Source organism: Tripterygium wilfordii, chromosome 1 (assembly GCF_013401445.1).
Source record: "Tripterygium wilfordii isolate XIE 37 chromosome 1, ASM1340144v1, whole genome shotgun sequence".
In the NCBI taxonomy this organism is placed as follows: domain Eukaryota; kingdom Viridiplantae; phylum Streptophyta; class Magnoliopsida; order Celastrales; family Celastraceae; genus Tripterygium; species Tripterygium wilfordii.
This window is the reverse complement of record NC_052232.1, coordinates 7,654,059-7,673,949: the sequence shown is the minus strand read 5'-3', so window position 1 is coordinate 7,673,949 and position 19,891 is coordinate 7,654,059. Positions and strand designations below refer to the sequence as shown.

The 19,891-nt window shown below is 40.1% G+C and overlaps 3 protein-coding genes across 4 annotated transcripts; 2 read left to right on the top strand and 1 right to left on the bottom strand.

Annotated features, from left to right (window-relative positions):
* The first annotated feature begins 366 nt into the window (after window positions 1–366).
* LOC120004193 (cysteine proteinase inhibitor B-like) lies at window positions 367–884 on the top strand. Its single transcript, XM_038853467.1, has one exon. The coding sequence runs from the start codon at window positions 394–396 to the stop codon at window positions 805–807; it is 414 nt and encodes a 137-aa protein (XP_038709395.1). The 5' UTR covers window positions 367–393; the 3' UTR covers window positions 808–884.
* Window positions 885–1,432: 548 nt separating this feature from the next.
* LOC120003749 (protein OBERON 4-like) lies at window positions 1,433–10,529 on the top strand. The gene is made up of 3 exons (XM_038852823.1): window positions 1,433–4,184; window positions 8,200–8,949; window positions 9,743–10,529. Exons 1-3 carry the CDS (start codon window positions 1,874–1,876, stop codon window positions 10,297–10,299), a joined length of 3,618 nt encoding a protein of 1,205 aa, XP_038708751.1. The 5' UTR covers window positions 1,433–1,873; the 3' UTR covers window positions 10,300–10,529.
* A 685-nt stretch (window positions 10,530–11,214) lies between these two features.
* Window positions 11,215–18,503, bottom strand: LOC120000707 (DNA topoisomerase 2-like). 2 transcript variants are annotated; one of them, XM_038848828.1, is made up of 20 exons: window positions 17,796–18,503; window positions 17,065–17,357; window positions 16,924–16,990; window positions 16,557–16,827; window positions 16,274–16,470; window positions 15,985–16,194; window positions 15,772–15,885; window positions 15,575–15,685; window positions 15,295–15,459; window positions 14,867–15,208; window positions 14,626–14,759; window positions 14,181–14,538; window positions 13,914–14,100; window positions 13,772–13,821; window positions 13,243–13,665; window positions 12,938–13,127; window positions 12,786–12,850; window positions 12,570–12,696; window positions 12,182–12,364; window positions 11,215–12,036 (listed from the first exon to the last, which is right to left on the bottom strand). In XM_038848828.1, exons 1-20 carry the CDS (start codon window positions 18,351–18,353, stop codon window positions 11,408–11,410), a joined length of 4,674 nt encoding a protein of 1,557 aa, XP_038704756.1. In that variant the 5' UTR covers window positions 18,354–18,503; the 3' UTR covers window positions 11,215–11,407. The 2 variants fall into 2 exon arrangements, with proteins under 2 accessions (XP_038704756.1, XP_038704763.1); XM_038848835.1 differs by having other exon boundaries at window positions 12,570–12,693; window positions 17,796–18,502.
* Window positions 18,504–19,891: the final 1,388 nt, after the last annotated feature.

Genomic DNA, 19,891 nt, shown 5'->3' with positions numbered 1-19,891 from the left:
CACATGTCACTAGATTTGACATAAAATAGGAGTAATATTTTTGGGAGTAATATTTTTGGATGTTAGAATTGTAACGATCGATGTCTATCTTTCTGTGCGACAAAATATAAAATTATGATGCTAGATGTATTTTTGGATGGTAAGCATGCAAGCAGGCAAATGTCCAAAGAGTAGATCCCTGCGTGTCACATCCAGAAAAATAATAAGAAATCATCCAAAGACGATAAGATTGGCTGTTGTCGTTGTCTTGCATGTATCAAATACGCGGCACAATGTTCGTGCCCGCCTCTTCTTTTCACCTTCTTTTGCGTGTCCAAATACATCCATATATACACGCACACTGCACATCTACGCCCAGAGAAAAGAAAAGACACAGCTGCAGAACCAGGAGTCATGGCTTTAAGGAGAGAATTGTATTTGGTTTCAATGTTGTTTGTGATATCAATATTGAGCCAAGTGAGAGGGTACAGAGGACAATTAGTTGGTGGCAAAAGTGAAGTGAGCGATGTGAAGACCAACAAGGAGGTGCAATCACTTGGGAGGTTCTCGGTGGAGGAGTACAACAGGTTGCAGCAGCAGGAGGAGGAGAAGAACGGCGGTGGAAGCCGGAAGCTGATATTCACGGAGGTGGTGGAGGCGCAGAGGCAGGTGGTTTCAGGGATCAAGTACTACCTCAAGGTTTTAGCCATGCAGAATGGGGAAACTAAGGTGTTTGAGTCGGTTGTTGTGGTGAAGCCATGGCTTCATTCCAAAGAGTTACTCCACTTTGCACCTTCCACTACTGGTTTTAAATTATATATTAATTAATATATTTTCTAATCTTTTTAGTCATTGCATTTAACTACGTGAGTCTAGGTAAATATCTGAGGGTCTAACCTTTTTTGTTTTTTTTTTCTCCTTCCCAAAGAGGTTTTGTGTGAGTTTAGAAATAAGTTATATATTAGAAATCTAGATCTAAACACAAAATTTTTATCTGATTTAAAACACGGTTAGGGTCCAAACACATAAATATTGTTTGATTGATATGTTTGGACCCTAATCCAGATTAGATTATTGTTCAATTTAAAGTTTTGATTTAAACAAATATGAGTTTGATCAATTAAATACGTCTATAATCTAATATGAATCCTAATCCGAACATAAAAATATTTCATAAATATGTATTCTTGTCCAACTTAGTACTGAATTTTTGCCAACCCTTGAACAAAATCAACCATAACAATAACAATGTATGCCAATCCCGACAAAAGTCTAGTCTTTCAATCGAGAACGTTCGTCTTGTTACCTTGCGTATCCAAGCCTCTCTCTGCTGCAACTGTAAAGAAAAAGTAGTTAAGACTGCGATTATAAATGCATTTGAAACGACAAACACTTTTTTATTACTCGTTTTCTTCACCAAAAATATGACCTCACTCACCTGTATGACCTCACTCGCCGGCAATCTCTCTGTGTAACCGCCTGAATCGCTCATCTTTGTGAATTAAGCTTCGACATGAAGGGTTCTGGTGTTGCAGCTGTAGCGATGGAGGGTCATTTTTGTGGATTTTACTTCAATTTCTGGTGAAAATTTGAAGTTTCGAAGCTCAAACTTGCTTTGTGTTTTCTTGTTGTTGTAATTTGTGTGTATGCGGCTGTGAATGTTGTTGTTGGTTTTAATAGTTCCTTGAGTGGTGTACACATATGCTAACTTAGGCTTTTGAAAAGGAAAAATCCTAGCTCTTTTGGTTCGTTGTTGTACTTTTTATTTATTTTTTTGGAATTGGGGGCACATGTTAGGGTTTCGAAGTTCATTCTCGTTTGTTGAGCTGTAATTTGTTGTTGCTGTCGTTGTTTACAAGATTGGAGCATTTGTTGTGTAATTATTAGTCATAAGATGAAGATGAAGAGATTGAGATCGAGTGACGATCTTGATTCGGATAATGAGAAGCTCGCCTCCAAAAAGTCGAATTTGAATGGGTCCTCGTCTTCACATCGGAGCTTCTACTATAAATCTGATAATGCACGGAAGAATCTGATGTTTTCATTGGAATCCTCAGGCAGGTACGATCGCAGTGGGGATGATGATCATCGTCCTATACGCAAGCGATCTGATCATGATTTTGATGGCTTTGATCGTAGAAAAGGGTTTGATAGATACAGCAGTAGCAGTAGAGATGGGTATAGTGGAGGTGGTGGAGATTGGGTAGTTCACCGCTCAAAGAGTTTCTCTGTCCCTAGAAGGGAGTTCCCTAAGGGGTTTAGATCCGAGAGGGATCGTTCAAGGCGAGAAGGAAGCGTCTCCTCATGGCGAAGATTTGGTTGTGGTGGTAGAGGTTTTGATAGTAAAGAATTCAGTGCAGGTAGTAAGGAGTTGGAAGAGAGGGGAGGAGGAAGTAGTGGTGTGAGGTCGCCGCCAAGCTGGTCGAGGGATTCAGGGAGTGAGCAATCGAAGGCCGGGGGGTCTGGGAGGGGAAGGGAAATGGAGGGGAAGGGAAATGAGAGGGAGAGGGTAAAGGAGAGGTCGCCGACATGGTCAAAGGATTCAGGGCGTGAGCAGTCTAGGAGTGTGGAAGTGAAGAAGACTGAAGTAGAGTGGAAGGGTGACAGTGGGAGTAGTAGTGAGATGGAAGAAGGGGAACTCGAACCAGAACCCAAATCATCTTTACATGTTCGTACTGATGATGAAAATGACAATGAGATCAAAGTAAGAAAGGATGATGGGTTGGGTGCTGATCCTAGTGAGGCTGAGGATGTTCAGAGTGAACTAAGGGTTGAGGAGACTAATAAAATTGTGGAAGGCGTAGAGGAAGAGACAAAGGAAGGAGATGCTTTCAAGATGAAAGACATGGCGGATGATTGTAATGAGGTAAATGAGTTTGAGAAGAACTTACATGATGCGTCGGACAGTGGTCGTGATGAAATTGGAATTGCAACCGCTGATGCTAAAGAACAAGAGGAGGTGGAAGATAGTTTAAAGGAGATTAATGAATGTAAGGAGGAAGAGAATTTAAAGAAGCGTAGTGATTATCTGGAAGAAACAAGAAAGGATACATTTGCCGATAAATCATTTGATTTGGAGGTGGAAAGTAAGCAAGACAAGGGAATTGATCTTCACGTAGAGGTGGAGGATGTTGAAATATCAAATTCAAATGAGGGAAATGCTACAGAGCTTGGTATTGCTACAGAGCTTGAAGTGAATACCAATATTGCATCAGAAGGTTCTGAGCAGCATGCCAAATACAAAGGCAAAAGAGTGGCTGTCACACCTTCTCGTGTTGTTGATTATGTGGAAGACAATGTATGGATAGCAAAAGAATCAAGAGATGTTGTACGTTGCGGGGATGATGACATGCAAGGGGCTAGTACAAGGGGATTTGAATTGTTTTCTAGCTCACCTGCTCGAAGATCTGAGAAAGCTCACTCAGCAATGGATGTTAAGCAGAAAGATGACAAGTTAACACTTGAGCCACTTGAACTTTCTCTTAGCTTGCCAAATGTTTTATTACCTATTGGCGCTTCCAGTGGTACAAATGTGGCTCCCAGTTCCCCTAGTCATGCGAGGAGTGTTCAGTCCTTAACCAACACATTTTGTACAAATTCTGATGGGTTCACTGCATCACTGTCCTTTTCAGGTTCTCAGTCATTTTATCACAACCCAAGCTGTTCGTTGACTCAGAGTTCATTGGACTACTATGAACAATCAGTTCATAGCCGCCCCATATTTCAGGGAATTGATCAACTATCCCAAGGTGCTTGGCAGGTACCATCTCAGAATGATTCGAGGTCTAAAGAAGTTCCTTTGTATCAAAGAATATTGATGAACGGTAATGGCTCTCATCAACAATCTCAAACATTAGACGGTATTTCAAATGGTCAGCCTGGGCAGGGAAGCTCTAAGCTGCCCAATGGACTAGAGAGGCAGTTAAGTTTTAGTAAACAGTTGTCGGGAGGACAACCTAAGTATCAGGACAATGCTAAATCCCCTTCGCACAGTGTTGGATTTCATGAAATTGGCTCCAACTATAGTTTTGAAAAGAAGAGATCAGTGAGAGAGAAGCATAGCGGTAGCTTGTATAGAACAAGTAGCCAGAAGGAACAAGAGCAATTTCTTATTGGCGGGGCTGATTTTGTGGAGACAATCATTAGCAGGATAGTTTCTGAACCTGTTCACTTGATGGCAAGAAAGTTTCATGAAATGACGGGACATGTTGAAATTAGGAGAGAATATTACGTTGAATATTACGTTTCCTGTAATTATGGGTTGTAAATATTCCCTTTGATTTAGTTTCCTAGAATTAGGTTGATTTGATTGATTCGGTTTTCCTAATTTAGGGCTCTCAATGTAACTATATAATGTGCAGTTTCACAATATGAATATACAATATACAATTTCTCATATTCTTCTTGGTATCGGAGCCTTAGGGTTTTCTTTATCATCACTGTTGACGGCACTATTCATGGTACTGGTCATCGGAACTGTTCATCATCACTTTTCAGACAGTTCCTCGGTACTGTTCATCGGTGCTGTTCACCGCTGCTGTCTATCTGTGCGCGTGTTTCTGTCCAGCGACGTTCTGCTTGCTTCAATCTTCACATGGCAGCTTTGGATAAGGACAAAGATGTGGGCCCAGTCATGGCAATCCCTCAGACCTCTCGTCCCGATTTATCCCTCAATCCATCACACCCTGCTCAAAGGGTCACCAGTGCTCTGTTGAATGGTAAGAATTTTCATGCTTGGGCTCGGTCTCTCCGGCTTTATCTTGGTGGAAAACGGAAATCGAAATGGCTATTTGACAAAAATCCAAGACCGAATGCCTCTGATCCTACTTTTGATGAGTGGGAGGCTGACAACTGTGTTATTCTTGGATGGATGTTCAACTCCATGGAGGATCGGATTTATAATATGGTCATGTATAATGACACCGTCTATGGCTTGTGGACTGCGCTGAATAATATGTATGCTCATGCGCAATGTGACTCTCGGATATTTGAGCTTCATCAGGAAGTTTCTCATGCTTCTCAGGCAGCCCTAGGACTCTCAGTAGCCGATTTCTTCGGGTATCTCCAGACTCGCTGGGAGTAACTCGCCCAGTACGAGCCTCTCAGTGATTTCCCTAATGATGCTGCAGTCGAGGCTAAGCGACTTGATCGTCGTCATACATATCAATTCTTGATGGGTTTGAAACCCGAGTATGAGGCTCTTCGTGCTCAAATCCTCAACACATCACCTCTACCTCCGTTGTATGAGGCCTTTGCCACTGTCGATGGTGATGAGCGGAGGCGTCGTATTGCACCGCCTTCTTCTCGGACCATGGATCCTCCTATTGTTCCTGATCAGATGGCGTTTGCTGCCCCTTCCAGTAACCGCCCTTATTGCCAGCACTGTCATAAGTTGGGCCACTTTATTGATCGTTGTTTTGAACTTCACCCTGAGTTAAAACAACAATTTACTCGTACCCGAGGTGGTGGCCGTGGAGGTAGCCGAGGTGGCGGCCGTAATCGAGGTGCTTATCGCACTGGTGCTCTTGCTGCGATTGATCATGATTCTCCTTCACCAGACTTGAGCCATCTCCAGTCACAGATTGCTCAGCTCCAGTTACAGTTGGGTGCTGTCTCCTCATCATCGTCTGGTTCATCAGCTGTCTTGGCTGCAGGTACTCCTACTGCTTTCCATGGTAAGTCAGACAATCCCACTTGGATTTTGGACTCCGGGGCTAACAACCACATGACTGGACCTGACTACGAAGAAGATTTTTGGAAGGGGGTTTGAGCATGACGGCCTCTACTACTTTGGGGAGCCAACATCATCTGATGTCTCATTCTCTAGTCTTCAAGCTTCCGCACTACCAGTTTTAGATTCATCTACTTTATCTTCCTCTGTTTTTTCACTTTCTACTTTAGATTTGTGGCATGCTCGTTTGGGCCATGCAAACTTTCAATATCTATGTTGGCTTTTTCCACCTTTGAATAAAGCGTGCACAAATTTTAAATTTCATTGTGAAGTTTGTGAATTGTCCAAGCATACTCGCACTTCCTATATTCCTCGCATGCATCGTTCTCCTGCAGCATTTGATCTTGTTCATTCTGATGTTTGGGGACCTTCTCCCACTACTTCTTTTTCACAATATCGTTATTATGTTACTTTTATTGATGACTACACTCGTTGTACTTGGGTTTATCTTATGAAGAACAAATCTGAAGTCTTTTCTCATTTCACTAATTTTCTCCATATGGTTAAAACTCAGTACAATATTGTTGTCCGTGCCATTCGATCTGACAATGGTGGTGAATATCTCACCAATGAATTTCGAACTCAGCTTGCTCAAAATGGGATCCTTCAACAACTCACGTGCCCCTACACACCTGAACAAAATGGTGTAGCGGAACGTAAGAACCGTCACATCATGTCGGTCGTTCGGTGTCTTCTTCGAGGAATGAATGTTCCCAAAACCTTCTGGCACTTAGCTGTTCTTACTGCCACATACCTCATTAACCGTACTCCGAGTCGTGCACTTCAGGGCATGGCACCCCTTCATGTCCTTCAATCAGGTACTACTTTGTTTCCACTTCTTCCTCGTGTGTTTGGATGTACATGCTTTGTTCAAAATCGCAGTCCCTCCCGCACTAAACTTGATGATAAAGCCATTCGCTGTATTTTTGTCGGGTATTCTTCTATGTCCAAGGGCTATCGATGTTATGATCCTGTTTCTCGTCGCTTTTATAACTCCTTGGATGTCACTTTTTTGGAAACTGTTCCTTTTTTTTCAGGTAGTCCTCTCAAATTAGAACCGATCGTGGAGCCTTCTCTCCCCATTCTAGATCACTCACCGCCTCCACGACCGCTTCTGTTACCTGAACCTTCTTCGGAAATCTCTTTATGGCCTTAAGCAATCTCCCCGGGCATGGTTCGGTCGCTTCAGTGAAGTTGTGCTTACTATGGGGTTTGTTCGATGTCACTCGGATCATACATGTTTCATTCGTCGCCTATCTCAGGGCAAATGTATTATCATCTCAGTTTATGTTGATGACATCCTTATTACTGGAAACGACTCCCCAGGTATTGTTCAGGTAAAGGAAGACCTCAGAAAATCCTTTGACATTAAGGATTTGGGTCCTCTCCGGTATTTTCTTGGTATTGAGGTTGCTCGTTCTCGCCGTGGTATATCTCTATCCCAGAGAAAATATGTTCTTGATCTTCTACAAGATACTGGTATGCTTGGTTGTAAACCTGCCTCTACTCCTATGATTCCTAACTTGAAGTTGTCACCAGATTCAGGAGATTGTTTGCCAGATCCATCTGTGTATCAGCGTCTTGTGGGACGCCTTATTTACCTGACAAACACGAGACCAGATATTACATTTGCTGTTAGTATTGTTAGTCAATATATGCACTCTCCACGTACTTCACATTTGGATGCTGTTTATCACATTCTCAGTTATCTCAAATCTTGTCCTGGTCTCGGATTGTTCTATACTTCTGGACAGATGTCATGTCCACCATCCAGTCTCTCATGCTATATACCGTCTGATCTCTCGGGCTACACTGATGCTGATTATGCGGGTTCCTTAAGTGACAGACGTTCTACCTCTGGCTTTTGTACTTTCCGGGGTAATCATCTTATATCATGGAAAAGTAAGAAGCAAGCGGTTGTTTCTCGGTCATCAGCTGAATCAGAATATCGTGCCATGGCTCATGGTACATGCGAAATCATGTGGCTTCGTTCTCTCCTCACAGAACTAGGTATTTCTGTAACAGGCTCGTCTACTTTATTCTGTGATAACAAGTCTGCCATCATGCTGTCATCCGACTCAGTTCTCCACGAACGAACTAAGCATATAGAAGTTGATATCCATTTCATTCGGGAAAAAGTTCGAGCGGGCATTATCACTCCTAGCTTTGTTCCTTCATCGGCTCAGACTGCGGACATGTTTACTAAACCGATAGGTCCTTCTTTACTTAAGACATCTCTAGTCAAGCTGGGTCTCGTCAATCTCTTCGCACCAGCTTGAGGGGGAGTGTTGAAATTAGGAGAGAATATTACGTTGAATATTACGTTTCCTGTAATTATGGGTTGTAAATATTCCCTTTGATTTAGTTTCCTAGAATTAGGTTGATTTGATTGATTCGGTTTTCCTAATTTAGGGCTCTCAATGTAACTATATAATGTGCAGTTTCACAATATGAATATACAATATACAATTTCTCATATTCTTCTGGACAAACCGTGTCATGTTTAAAAGAGAGCATTCGTGAAATCATGTTTTGTGCGGAGAAGCTCGAACAACTAGATGCAGTTCAGAATGCCCTGCAGAACAGATCTGACTTAACCTTGGATATGTTATTAAAATCCCACCGTGCACAATTGGAAATCTTGGTTGCTCTGAAAACTGGTCTACCCGAGTATCTTCAGCTAGACAGTGGTGTTTCATCTTCTGATATAGCTGAGATCTTTCTCGACTTAAAATGCAAAAATCAATCTTGTCAGAATCCTTTGCCCGTGGATGAATGTGATTGCAAAGTTTGTGTGAAGAAAAATGGCTTTTGCAGTGCTTGTATGTGTCTTGTTTGTTCAAAGTTTGACATGGCATCTAACACATGTAGTTGGGTTGGGTGTGATGTCTGTCTACATTGGTGCCATGCGGACTGTGCACTGCGGGAGTCTTTTATTAGAAATGGGCGGAGTGCAACTGGGGCTCAAGGGACGACTGAGATGCAGTTCCACTGCGTAGCTTGTGATCATCCTTCTGAAATGTTTGGTTTTGTAAAGGAGGTTTTTATAAATTTTTCCAAGGATTGGACTATGGAAAAATTTTATAAGGAACTTGAATGTGTGAAGAGGATTTTCTGTGGAAGCAAGGATGTGAGAGGTCAACGGCTGCATGAAATTGCTCACCACATTGTGGCAAGATTGTTTGCTAATAAGTCTGATCTTCCTGAGGTTTATAGTCATATCATGAGTTTCCTGACTGGTAAGTTCGCTTTGGTTTTATTCATGAGAACTTTCATTGCTATCAAAAGTTGTTAGCTTTTCACACAGCTTCCTATATATGAATGTTGTGCGCAATTGTGGAAACCTCTAATTGTACCACTTTATAATTTTTGTTCTTTGCTGCTTCTATTTTTGTTTAAGTTTTTTATTTTGTTGAAACATAGCTATATATGCTAAACCTTGCATTCAAACATTTGATTGCTGTTGTGAAAGGTGCAACATAATGTGGATCCTTTTTTGGAGAGGTAAAATGTACTCCTATATATGTGATTCTGTGATGCCTTGAATGCAAGGTAACAGAGTTGTTTTTTGACCTTTTACATGTAGAACTACTTTCTGATAACTTGTGTGATATGTCCAGTAACTTCCATCTTGTAAATTAGGAATTTCTGAAATCTATATGAAAGTAGTCTTAAATCCTTCAATGGTTTCTTAAGGCCAATAAAAACTTCACTAATTCCCAGAGAGTAAACTAAGCGAGTTTAGGTTTACTTGGCAATATTTTAAATTTCATGATTGTGTTCGTTCAACTGGAGTACATTTATGCACATTCTTGTTATTCTGGTCTTGCGTGGAATTTTATGTGTGGCTTTGATCAGAGTGTCTGCTCAAGCGCTAGAAATTTATTATATTGTAAAGTGGCTGAAGTAAAGATCTCATTTTGTATTAAAAATATAACTTATATGCCTTTGATGGTGTGTACTTTGGCTAAGTTGTATTAGGTTTTGCCATCTAAACCACAGTCACCATTGATCTCTCTGCTTCGATTGCAGAAACTGATTCTTCAAAGTTCAAGGATACAGCATGCTCCTTGAAAGAACAAAGGAAAGCGAGTACTTGGATTGCAATGCCCAGCCAGGACTCTGCCTGGCTTAAATCTGTTCATATGGAAAAAGCACCTAGGTTGGAACGATCGGACAGCCTAATTCATAGCCACCGTGATGACAGGAATGAAAAGCGAGCTCTAGAGTCGGAGTTGATGAGAAGCACCCAAAAGGAGCCAGTTTTTGATGAACTGGAGAGCATTGTGAGAATGAAACAAGCGGAGGCTAAAATGGTCCAAGCACGTGCTGATGATGCGAGAAGAGAAGCGGAGGGCTTGAAATGTATTGCAATTGCAAAGAATGAAAAGATAGAGGAAGAGTATACAAGTAAAATTACAAAATTGCGTCTGGCCGAGTCTGAGGAATTGCGTAAACAGAAATTTGAGGAATTTCAAGCTTTGGAAAGAGCACATCGAGAATACTTCAATATGAAGATGAGAATGGAAGCAGGTATCAAAGATCTATTAATGAAAATGGAAGCTACTAAACAGAATTTCGCAATGTGATTGGCTGATCATCTGAGTCCTTGATTAAAATGTTCTTCATGACAGGTAGCCCTTAGTGTACTATAGCTCGTTCGTTCCTGTTTGTTGTAGCGCGTTAATATAGGTATTTCTATCGTTATAGTTTCTGTCTTCCGTTTCCTCGTGTGCTACTGACCTGAAATCTGTACAGAGACTAAAAAACTATGTTTATGTTACAAACAGGTTCCATTAATGAAAGCCATTTGAAATTTTGAATGAGTTTTAATTTGGATGTGGTATGGCTTTGGGTGATACCAAAATTTCCTCTTAGGCTTTGTATAAAGTTCTGTCTTGTGTGTGTGTGTGTGTTGTTTTTTTTTTTTTTTGGTATTTTCAGTCCTATGAGTGGACTTTTGGCCTTGGTTTTTGTGCCTTCATAAGGAGTGGAGGGGGGGGGGGGGCGCTGCATTACACTGAGCTAAAATTACCTAGATTTTAAAAATCACAGCCATCCATTTTATCGTTTAGAACTCCGCATCACTCCCTCACCCATGGCAGCCTTTCTTCAACTATGGATTACTATTTATTACAATCAAACTATCGATACAAGTTTATCTAATATCTGAATCCGGTTTCACTCGACTCATAGTGGGAGACAAACTATAATGGTCAAAATTCAGCATGGCCCACTAGTCAACAAACTCAGTCATAATGAGGTCCTACTAGGCACTAGCCTTAGTAGCCTAACACCTGATGCATATACAAACAACGGTCTTCCCCTGGAGGCTGGAGGGATGAATAACAAGAAGCACAAATTTAACGTGAAAAGATAACCAGCCAAACAAGTCAATAGATCTGGAGTAGACCGAAGGCATTTTTTTATGAAAAGGAAACCAGCCAGCCAGCCAGCCAGCCAGCCAGCCAAAGGGGCATTTTCCAGGGCGAAATGCAATCCCATAAAAATTTTAAGACATCTATAAGCATAGACAAAATAGATGCAAAGAGGATTTAATTGCAACGAATTTTCAGTTTTATCGTTGTTCCAACTCAGAAGGCAAAGACAGCATAACAGAACAAAGTACGTAACAATAAGCATCATCAAGCCGATCTGGATTTAGAATTGTTGTAACAGGATGATATTGACACCATCCTAGTCTTCATCTTCATTGAAATCAGAATCCTCAGTAGCTTCCTCACTGTCAGAATCCTCATTAGCTTCCTCACTGTCAGAATCACTCACAACATACGTTGTCTGTCTACGTTTTTCCCTCAAAGGTCTAGCTCTTGCAGGAAGTGTTTCAGTCACTTCTTCAGTGTCGTCAGTTGTGGAAGCAGAACCCATGGATTCATCAATTTCAGGGTCCTTGTCTTTCTGGCTAACCCTGCCCAATAAAGAGCCACTTTTCTTGTTAAATGGTGATGCCCTCATCTTTCTCACCTTCTTCTCTGGAGAAATCCCAGAACTTTCTGCAGGCTTTAACATCTCAGTAAGAAGCTTCTGGCTTATCTTAGGCTGCTTGGTAGCTATCCCTCTCTTCTTTGTAGCCACTGGGGGTTTGTTACTTGTCTTGGCATTTCCAGCTGCCTTTTTCCCTCCCTTCTTTCCAGCTTGATGGGCACTTACAACTTCTAGATCATCATCTTCATTGTCATCCATGCTGATCTGATCCTCACCGTCCGAACTTTCTGATATTGTTACCAAAGGCTTCTTTTGTGCAGCAGCCCTCTTTCTAGGCTCTTTCTTCCTTCCCTGTAGACTGGGAACTTCAGCTGCGGAGTCTGTGACAATATATACCCATTAGTTTAAAGAAATGTCCATAGTTACTACTCGGTGCAAATATAGTTGCTTATACTAAAGAAAAATGCATCTGTTTTTTAAGCTCGCATTTAGTTCACAGACTACAGCAATTAAAATGAAGTTTACCTGCCAATTGATCTGGAGAAGAATCAAGGTTATAAGCAGCGAGACGCTCTTTCAACTCAAGTACTTCATCCTCATCACTGTCCCCATCCAAAGTTTTCGACTGGGTTGGCAAATTCTTCTGAGCCACGCGGTTACTGAGTTCTTTCTTCCGAGTTGTTGCATCAGTTACATGAGGGTCCATCGCTGTGAGATTTTAAATTAAGCCAATGTCAGTGAATATTTGTAACATGTTTCGTTTGTTAATTTTGTTTGACATATCTTGGAGTATGCCGTCTATGCTAAAGATAATATGCCATATTATAATCATAAAAAAAACTCTTCTCCAATCTACATGTTGATTATGAAAAAAAATCATGTGAGGCAATTATATTAGGGGAAAAGAACTCACCAGCTGTTTGGTCAGAAGAAGATTCAAGGTTATAGGCAGCAAGTCGTTCTCTTAGCTCAGGTAATTCAATGTCATCGTCATCGTCATCGTCATCGCCACCATCATCAAAAGTGGTGGTTTTCTCCTGCTAATAACAGGAAGAATAACAATTTGAGTTATAGAGACAAGATTTGTGGGGAACAAGTTGTGTAGTATTTTTCTCTTGAACCCACAGACCTTTCTACTAGGTGCCTTCTTTGAAGCTGCTCTTCCTTTTGGCTTCGTCACTACCGGAACATTATCTAGTGAAGTTACAAATTTAACAGAGTTCAGATAAATTTGTACCAAACGGACAGAAAAATCTGTCATCGTTGATAAATCTGGCTAACCTGTTTCCATTGCAGAACTGGTTGATCCTCCCATAGTCTCTGTGACAGCTACTGTGTTGTTGGCTTTTTTGGTGTTTTTTCTTGGGATTTTAGGGGCTTGTCTACCAGGCTTTGTCGCAACTTCACTCCTTACTTTGTTTTTCAATTCCTTTCTGGCCTTCTCTGCAACAGCATCACTTACATCTTGCTCCTGAATATGGTGTACACAACTACACATTAGAGAAGAAACAAGAACCTAACAGATACAATGTTTTCTTAAACAATAGGAAAAAAAAACACATTAATAGTAAAATATTAGTTAGTACATTGAGTTCTTGCTCAAGAGCATCAAGGTCTTTAATCCACAAAGACTTTGGAGTTGCTTTCCTCAAATCATCTACTTCCTGATTGAGCTTATCCTTATCAGCACAGAGCTCCTGAACCTTCTCAAGGGTCAAGGTTCCAATAGCCATGGATAACAAATAGTCATAATCACTAGCGCGTACTCCTTTGGCTAATGCAACATCATCCTCGACGTCTTCTGTATCATCAGTTGCCCCAGCAACCGCGGCTTCAATAGATTTAGTTTTCTTTGGAAAGGGGGTGAAACCTTTGTGTTGCAGTTCCAGGAACAGATCAGCTCTCTTCCTGTTGTTAACAATTATTTCTCCACTCACAACCCCAAGGATAAACCTAACCCGGTTCTCCAATTTCAACAATTCCATTTCAAGGTTGTCCAGAAGAATTTTCTGCAAACATTGTATTAAATCTCCAGGTTAAAAGACGTTTCACAATAAGTGCAATAGAAGAGATTTTTGTAAGACTACTAAATCCACATGTCCCAGATGAACTTACCTTCCTTTTCTCATAAAATTCGAGCCTTAAGGGGAAAAATTCCTCAAGAACTGAAGATGAGAGACAGAGAGTAGTAAGTACAGAAACAAAGACGTATATTCCAAAATTAAGTTAAGCAACTCATCAAGGATCCGATACGTACTCTGTTCTGGAGTATCATATTTCTTAATAACCCCGTTCGAATCAAACAAGTGCATGTTACTTGTGCTGATTGTCGTGGTCAATTTAAATTTCTTCACCAGACCCTCTTGCTTGGCTAATAACATGTTCTCCTTTGACAAAATGATCCCAAACTCAACAGTTGTATCGTCACTATGCTCCCTGAATTCCTGCAAACCAGCAACATCCTCGGTGAGAAACCTAAAGTGCACAAGGAAGCATTTGAAGGAGATTTCTTTCAGGGCTTTACCGTAATGAATGGATTGATGGCTTTGTTATTTCCTTCTGAGATTGATTGCAAAAATTCCTTATAATCTTGAGTCCACCTACGGACTGGAAGCTCTATCACCCTAAGCATAGTCTCATTGACTTCCTCTATACGCCCACTGATTGTGTAGGTGGACCCAGCTTCCTTTGATGCAGTTTTTTCAATACTACCTGTAAATCCTTTATACCATGGATGCATAGGCTCCATCATTTCACCCTTAAGCAATCGCCTCACGTTAGCAACTATTTCTGCTGGATTATAATTGGGGATGTAAGAGCTCCATCCAGTCCCAATTCCCTCACTACCATTGACGAGAACCATTGGTATAATTGGCATGTACCTACATATTGTCACAACATTAGGAAATTTTCAATGTCATTAATCATCAACTAACTTAATTTCTTGTTTGTATAATAATAAAAATTACCAAGAGGGTTCAATGGTTTGCCCATCTTCACTCAGGTAGTTAAGAAGCCTATCATCATCTCTTGGAAACAAGAACCGCGTAATAGGAGAAAGCTGAGTGTATAAATATCTAGCACTTGCATGATCTTTTCCTCCCTGTGAAGTAACAGATACATAGGATTTGAGAATTTTCATGAAGGAATGCGTGAAATCCAGATCAGAAGACACTTAACTAATAAGGAATGAGATGCAGTTCATCTCACCATGTTGCGTGTACCAAATTGACCATTTGGTTGAAAAAGGTTAATATTGTTGCTGCCTACATAATTCTGTGCCATACCAATGATGGTACTTGCAAGACTCTGCTCACCATGATGATAAGCAGAATGCTCTGACACATAACCAGAAAATTGGGCAACTTTTGCTTCTTTCACAAAATTCCTCTTGAAGGAACAAAAAAGTATCTTCCTTTGACCGGGCTTCAAACCATCAACCATTGAGGGAATTGATCTTTGAAGATCCGCCATGGAAAACAATATTAGCTCCTTGTTAACAAAGTCACTGTATTTTATGAGCTTCTCCTTCTGATCAAGGTGGGTACCAGGCTGCAAATCCCGAAATGACAATAAATTTTTCACAGAACACTACATCATAGTTTATTTGGGAATATCAGAGGAAAACTTCTTCTAACCTCAAGCTGCCGGAGCCATTGCTTCCTTGCTTCAATCTTCTTCTTACTGAAAGCAAGCTCAATTGCCTCACCATCTTGCTCATCTTGCCATACAAAATCTTTCTTGTGCATACCAAGATTGCCAAAGTACTCTTTACCTTCCTTAGATGTACTTGTTCCCAACCCCTGAAAGAGCAGAAAGTATTACTACTAAAGAAAGGATAGTATATAAGATTGATGAAGTATGGTATTGTATTACATATACACCACCAGATCTCTTACTTAAACAGAGTGGACAAACCTTATAGTATTTTATCGACCAACCACTTGCACTCCCTCCAAAACTTTCCTTCCACGATTCATATTCGGGCATGGAATAAAAGGATAAAACTGTGCCATTTTTGTGAGTTGCCTGCAAAGAGAAGAATTACTGCCAGTTCTAATTTTCTGCAAGAAAAATGTACAGAGAGTATAACCTCATGCACTAAATTGGCCAACCTTTACAATTGGAGTTATGAATTCAACCAAGAAAGACGGAATCTTCAGCAATGATGGCCAGAAAGAGTGAATAAAGTTGATCAACAGGCCCTTGATGTGGGAACCATCATGGTCCTGTACTAACATAAAAATTTAAACCATAGAAAACGATTGAGTGTTTATTGTTAGAACAACAAAAAACAATGTCATTATGATCCGTGTGTGGCACTAAACCTGATCTGTCATTATCATCAGATGGCCATATCTCAAGGACTTGATGCTATCATACTGCTTATTTTGCTGTAGCCCAAGAATCCTCTTGATGTTCTCAATTTCTTTGTTGTTCATGATCTGGGTGTGGGTGGCTTCCCGTACATTCAGCAACTTGCCTCTCAAAGGGAACACCCCATAGTGGTCCCGACCCACAATAGACAACCCCGCCATCTGCATACACTCAAGTCTGTTAAGCTATAAATTAGTTCGATGTGGAAATAGAATTGATCAAGCTGACAAGAACACGTACAGCAAGAGCCTTTGCTGAATCCCCCTCTGTCAAAATCAAGGTACATTTATCAGAATTCCTTCCTCCAGCATCATTAGCATCCTCTAGCTTTTCAACCTGAATCTTTTGTGTCTTTGTTCCATCGGTTTTCTTAAGCTCTTTGCTCTGCTTGAAATCGGCCCATGAGAGGAGACTTTCCACAATCCCCGACTTTATAACTACAAAATCAAGCACGTAAGATAAATTAACTCAATAATAGTTGTTTTGGAGTAGATATCCAGAAAAAGCAATGTCAATTGCAAACCTTTCTTCATTAATTCATCTGAAAGTTCACATTTAGACCCAAAACTGCTTTGACGAAGGGTCAACGTTTCCTTAGTTTGAGAATCAAAAGCAGGATTGTCGATCAGAGCATTGACAAAAACCCACAAGTGATTCTTTACAGTATGGGCTTTCACATTTGCGTTCTTGTTCTTCTTATTTACAGTAGCCATTACATGGTTAGTGATCTGATTAGTAACATAATCAACATGAGTTCCACCTTTGATTGTAGCAATTCCATTAACAAAGCTGACCTGTTAAATAAACCAAAGCATTAACATTGAATTGAGATAAACCCAGATAGTTGGAAATTTATTGAACGGCCATGATTTTAAAGATTTTGTAAGTACCTGCTGAAACTGTCCTTCACTAAGACTCACACAGACCTCCCACCTGTCATTGACTTTCTCTACAATTCTGGTCAATCAATAGAAATGGTTAAGTGATGATATAAAATAAGAACAGATCAACCAAAAGTTTGCTTTTAGAACCTTGGAAGTGGATCCTGTCTGAATTTAGAGGCAGAACGTAGGTAGAGATCCACATAATCAATAAACGATTTAATTGGGACCCGACTCCCATTCAGTTCAACCTTCACAGTCTTTCCAAGGCACCCAGCCATGTCAAACACCCGCTTTCTCATTAATGCAACCACGTCATCTTCCAAATGGCTCATGTTAAACTTGGACAAGTCAGGCTTAAATGAAACCTTTGTCCAATTCTCACCCTCCTTGCACTTGTTTATAACAGGGTCAGATTTTTTCCCCATGTTGTTCGCAAAGACCTGCAGCAAGCCATAATTAGTCCTATACATGAGCAAGATGAAATTAAAGATGACTAGATGAGCAAAACTTCCAAGACGTAAATTCATGATGTTGTATGTCATGATTTACAATATCTGCATATCGGCATATAATTTAAATCCAAATTTTCACATGGAGAAAAACCTCCAGATGAGTACCCTATTTGAAAACCAAACACAGTTACATTTCACTTTTCATGTTCCGAAACCCTAAATCTCTGATTTTACCACAATTCAAGCCAACAAAAGCAGTCAAGAAGGAAAGGGAAACCCTGATGTTGTACGGAACTTTTTAGGTGAATATTCAAGAAAAGATGTCAAACCAGAAAATGAAGAACAGGAGAAACTCTAAGCATCAATTCAGTAACACAACTACAATCTCAAATCCGATCAATAATCAACAAAGGAAAACCGAAATACCTGTTTGTACTTCTTCTGCCTCTTCCCATCAGCAGTCTCGATAACGAACTCTGTGGAGAAGATATTCGTGAGCTTAGCACCGTATCCATTTCTTCCTCCAGTGGTCTTCTTCACATTATCATCGTAGTTGCTGCTCGTCAAGAGGTGCCCAAAAATCAACTCCGGTACATAAACCCCCTCCTCCTGGTGGATCTCCACCGGCACACCATCTCCATTATTGTACACGCTGATGAAGTTCTGCTCCACATCGATAACCACCTTCAAGGAGTCCATCTTGGGGTCTCTCTGCTTGTTATCGGCTGCATTGACGAGGATCTCGTCGAAGATCTTGTATAGACCAGGAACGTATGAGACGGATCGATGGACGATCTCGTCGTTCTCGTAGATCCAGAGAGTCTGAGTGTGCTTCTCGATTGAGCCGATGTACGTGTCGGGACGGAGCAAGATGTGCTCCAGTTGAGTCTTCTTCTGGTAGGTCTCCTCGATCGTCTTCTGAGGAGCCCCCGCCGTGTTGACATTGTTGCTCGTCTGAAGAGGGAGTTTCTTCTCCGCCGGCATGGTGGCTACGAACACGATATGAGAACCAGATAGAGTTTCTTCGAATTTGTGAGGGATTGAGAGAGCGCGAGAGACACAGAGAGTGTGTCTTCGATCGACAAGGGTAGGGTTTCTAGAGAGGTAAAGTAGAAGGCTGTAGTGTTTATACAGAGAAAGCCCAACGGTCTAGTAGAGAGAAATGGAGAGAGAGAGTGTTTGAATTTTGAATTTCACAAAGGCAGAGCCTTTCACTTTCACAGTCTCTAGATTCATCCCTGGCTTTGGGCTGTATTTGGAATAAAAGGATGTGCAAAATCTTGAAAAATAAATTTTAGTTCAATATTTTTAACAAAATTGGATACTGAACTGGTGTATATATTACAATATTTTTTATTTTCTCATCTTTATTTTATTTTATGGCTAGTATGTTAAACTTTTTTACCTTTTAATTTTTATGAAAGGTAAAAAGACTTGATTGCATTAGAGAAAAACCGATACACAGTATCAGATTATGTGGTAATTTTCTCCATCCAAAGGGATAGACGATACTCATCAAGACAAGACACAACAACAAACGAAAAACTCATTAAGACAAGACTCAACAACAAACGAAATAAACTAAAACCTACCAGTACCAACGGACACCGAAGATACTACACTAGGTAGGACACTCGACTCTAGAGAAAAAGACATGAAAAATAAACAGAGAGGACTCTTGTCTTCACACTGAGGTAAGATTGGAACAACAAACTTGCATCTGCCGAACTAGATTTATCAGTTTGAAACTACATCCAATACAGATTTGGCAATTTGATGTAGCATTAAAGCAGATCCGAGTGTAGATCCAAAGAGATCAACCATCATCATCATCTTCTTCTTCTTCATTGTCGTATTGAAGTTGTAAATCAACAAGCCCACAAGTAGAACACGCAGAGAACTCAAATTATTCGACAATTATACTGAGGTTCCCTCAAAAGAAAGAAAGAAAACAAAGGAGGTAGGTGGAGAAGAAGTATCTCCACCTCCTCCAATCTAATAACTCTGGTAAAGAAAGTTTTGGAGAAAAGTTAAGGGAGTTTTAGAAGTTGAGAGGTTGAGAGTGTTGGAAGAAAGTTACTTTTTAATCTTTAGGACATTCGCATTAGTCCATTATTTATTATACCTACTCAAATACCACTTTTCTATATTTTACAATATATTTATTCAACAAAAATTATATAAGAGTCTATGTTATAGCGATTATAGTATAAAAATATTAATTTGCTCCTTTTGCTATTACTTGTGTATATAATTTAATTTACGAAATTATTTACAAATTATATTATTTTAAAATTTAATTAATTATATACCAATAGTTTAAAATAAAATATTCTTCATAGCTAATTTATCAACTTTGTAGAGTGTCATTCTTTTATCATATAATTTTTTAAATATTGTATATTTATTCCCAATAAATATGAAGATAAAAATTGTTATGTATTTTTCTCCACTAGCATAATTTTGGAAATTGGTAAATTTGGAAATCATATTTTTAAGGTAAATTTGAAAATCATATGTTC

Coding starts and splice junctions, on each gene's coding strand:
- LOC120004193 (XM_038853467.1), top strand. CDS start 394: ATGGCTTTAAGGAGAGAATTGTATTTGGTTTCAATGTTGTTTGTGATA.
- LOC120003749 (XM_038852823.1), top strand. CDS start 1,874: ATGAAGATGAAGAGATTGAGATCGAGTGACGATCTTGATTCGGATAAT. Junction 4,185..8,199: donor GTTTCATGAAATGACGGGAC/ATGTTGAAATTA, acceptor ATTCTTCTGGAC/AAACCGTGTCATGTTTAAAA. Junction 8,950..9,742: donor TATCATGAGTTTCCTGACTG/GTAAGTTCGCTT, acceptor CTTCGATTGCAG/AAACTGATTCTTCAAAGTTC.
- LOC120000707 (XM_038848828.1), bottom strand. CDS start 18,353: ATGCCGGCGGAGAAGAAACTCCCTCTTCAGACGAGCAACAATGTCAAC. Junction 16,991..17,064: donor AGACAGGATCCACTTCCAAG/GTTCTAAAAGCA, acceptor TTGATTGACCAG/AATTGTAGAGAAAGTCAATG. Junction 12,851..12,937: donor CAGTTCTGCAATGGAAACAG/GTTAGCCAGATT, acceptor TAACTTCACTAG/ATAATGTTCCGGTAGTGACG.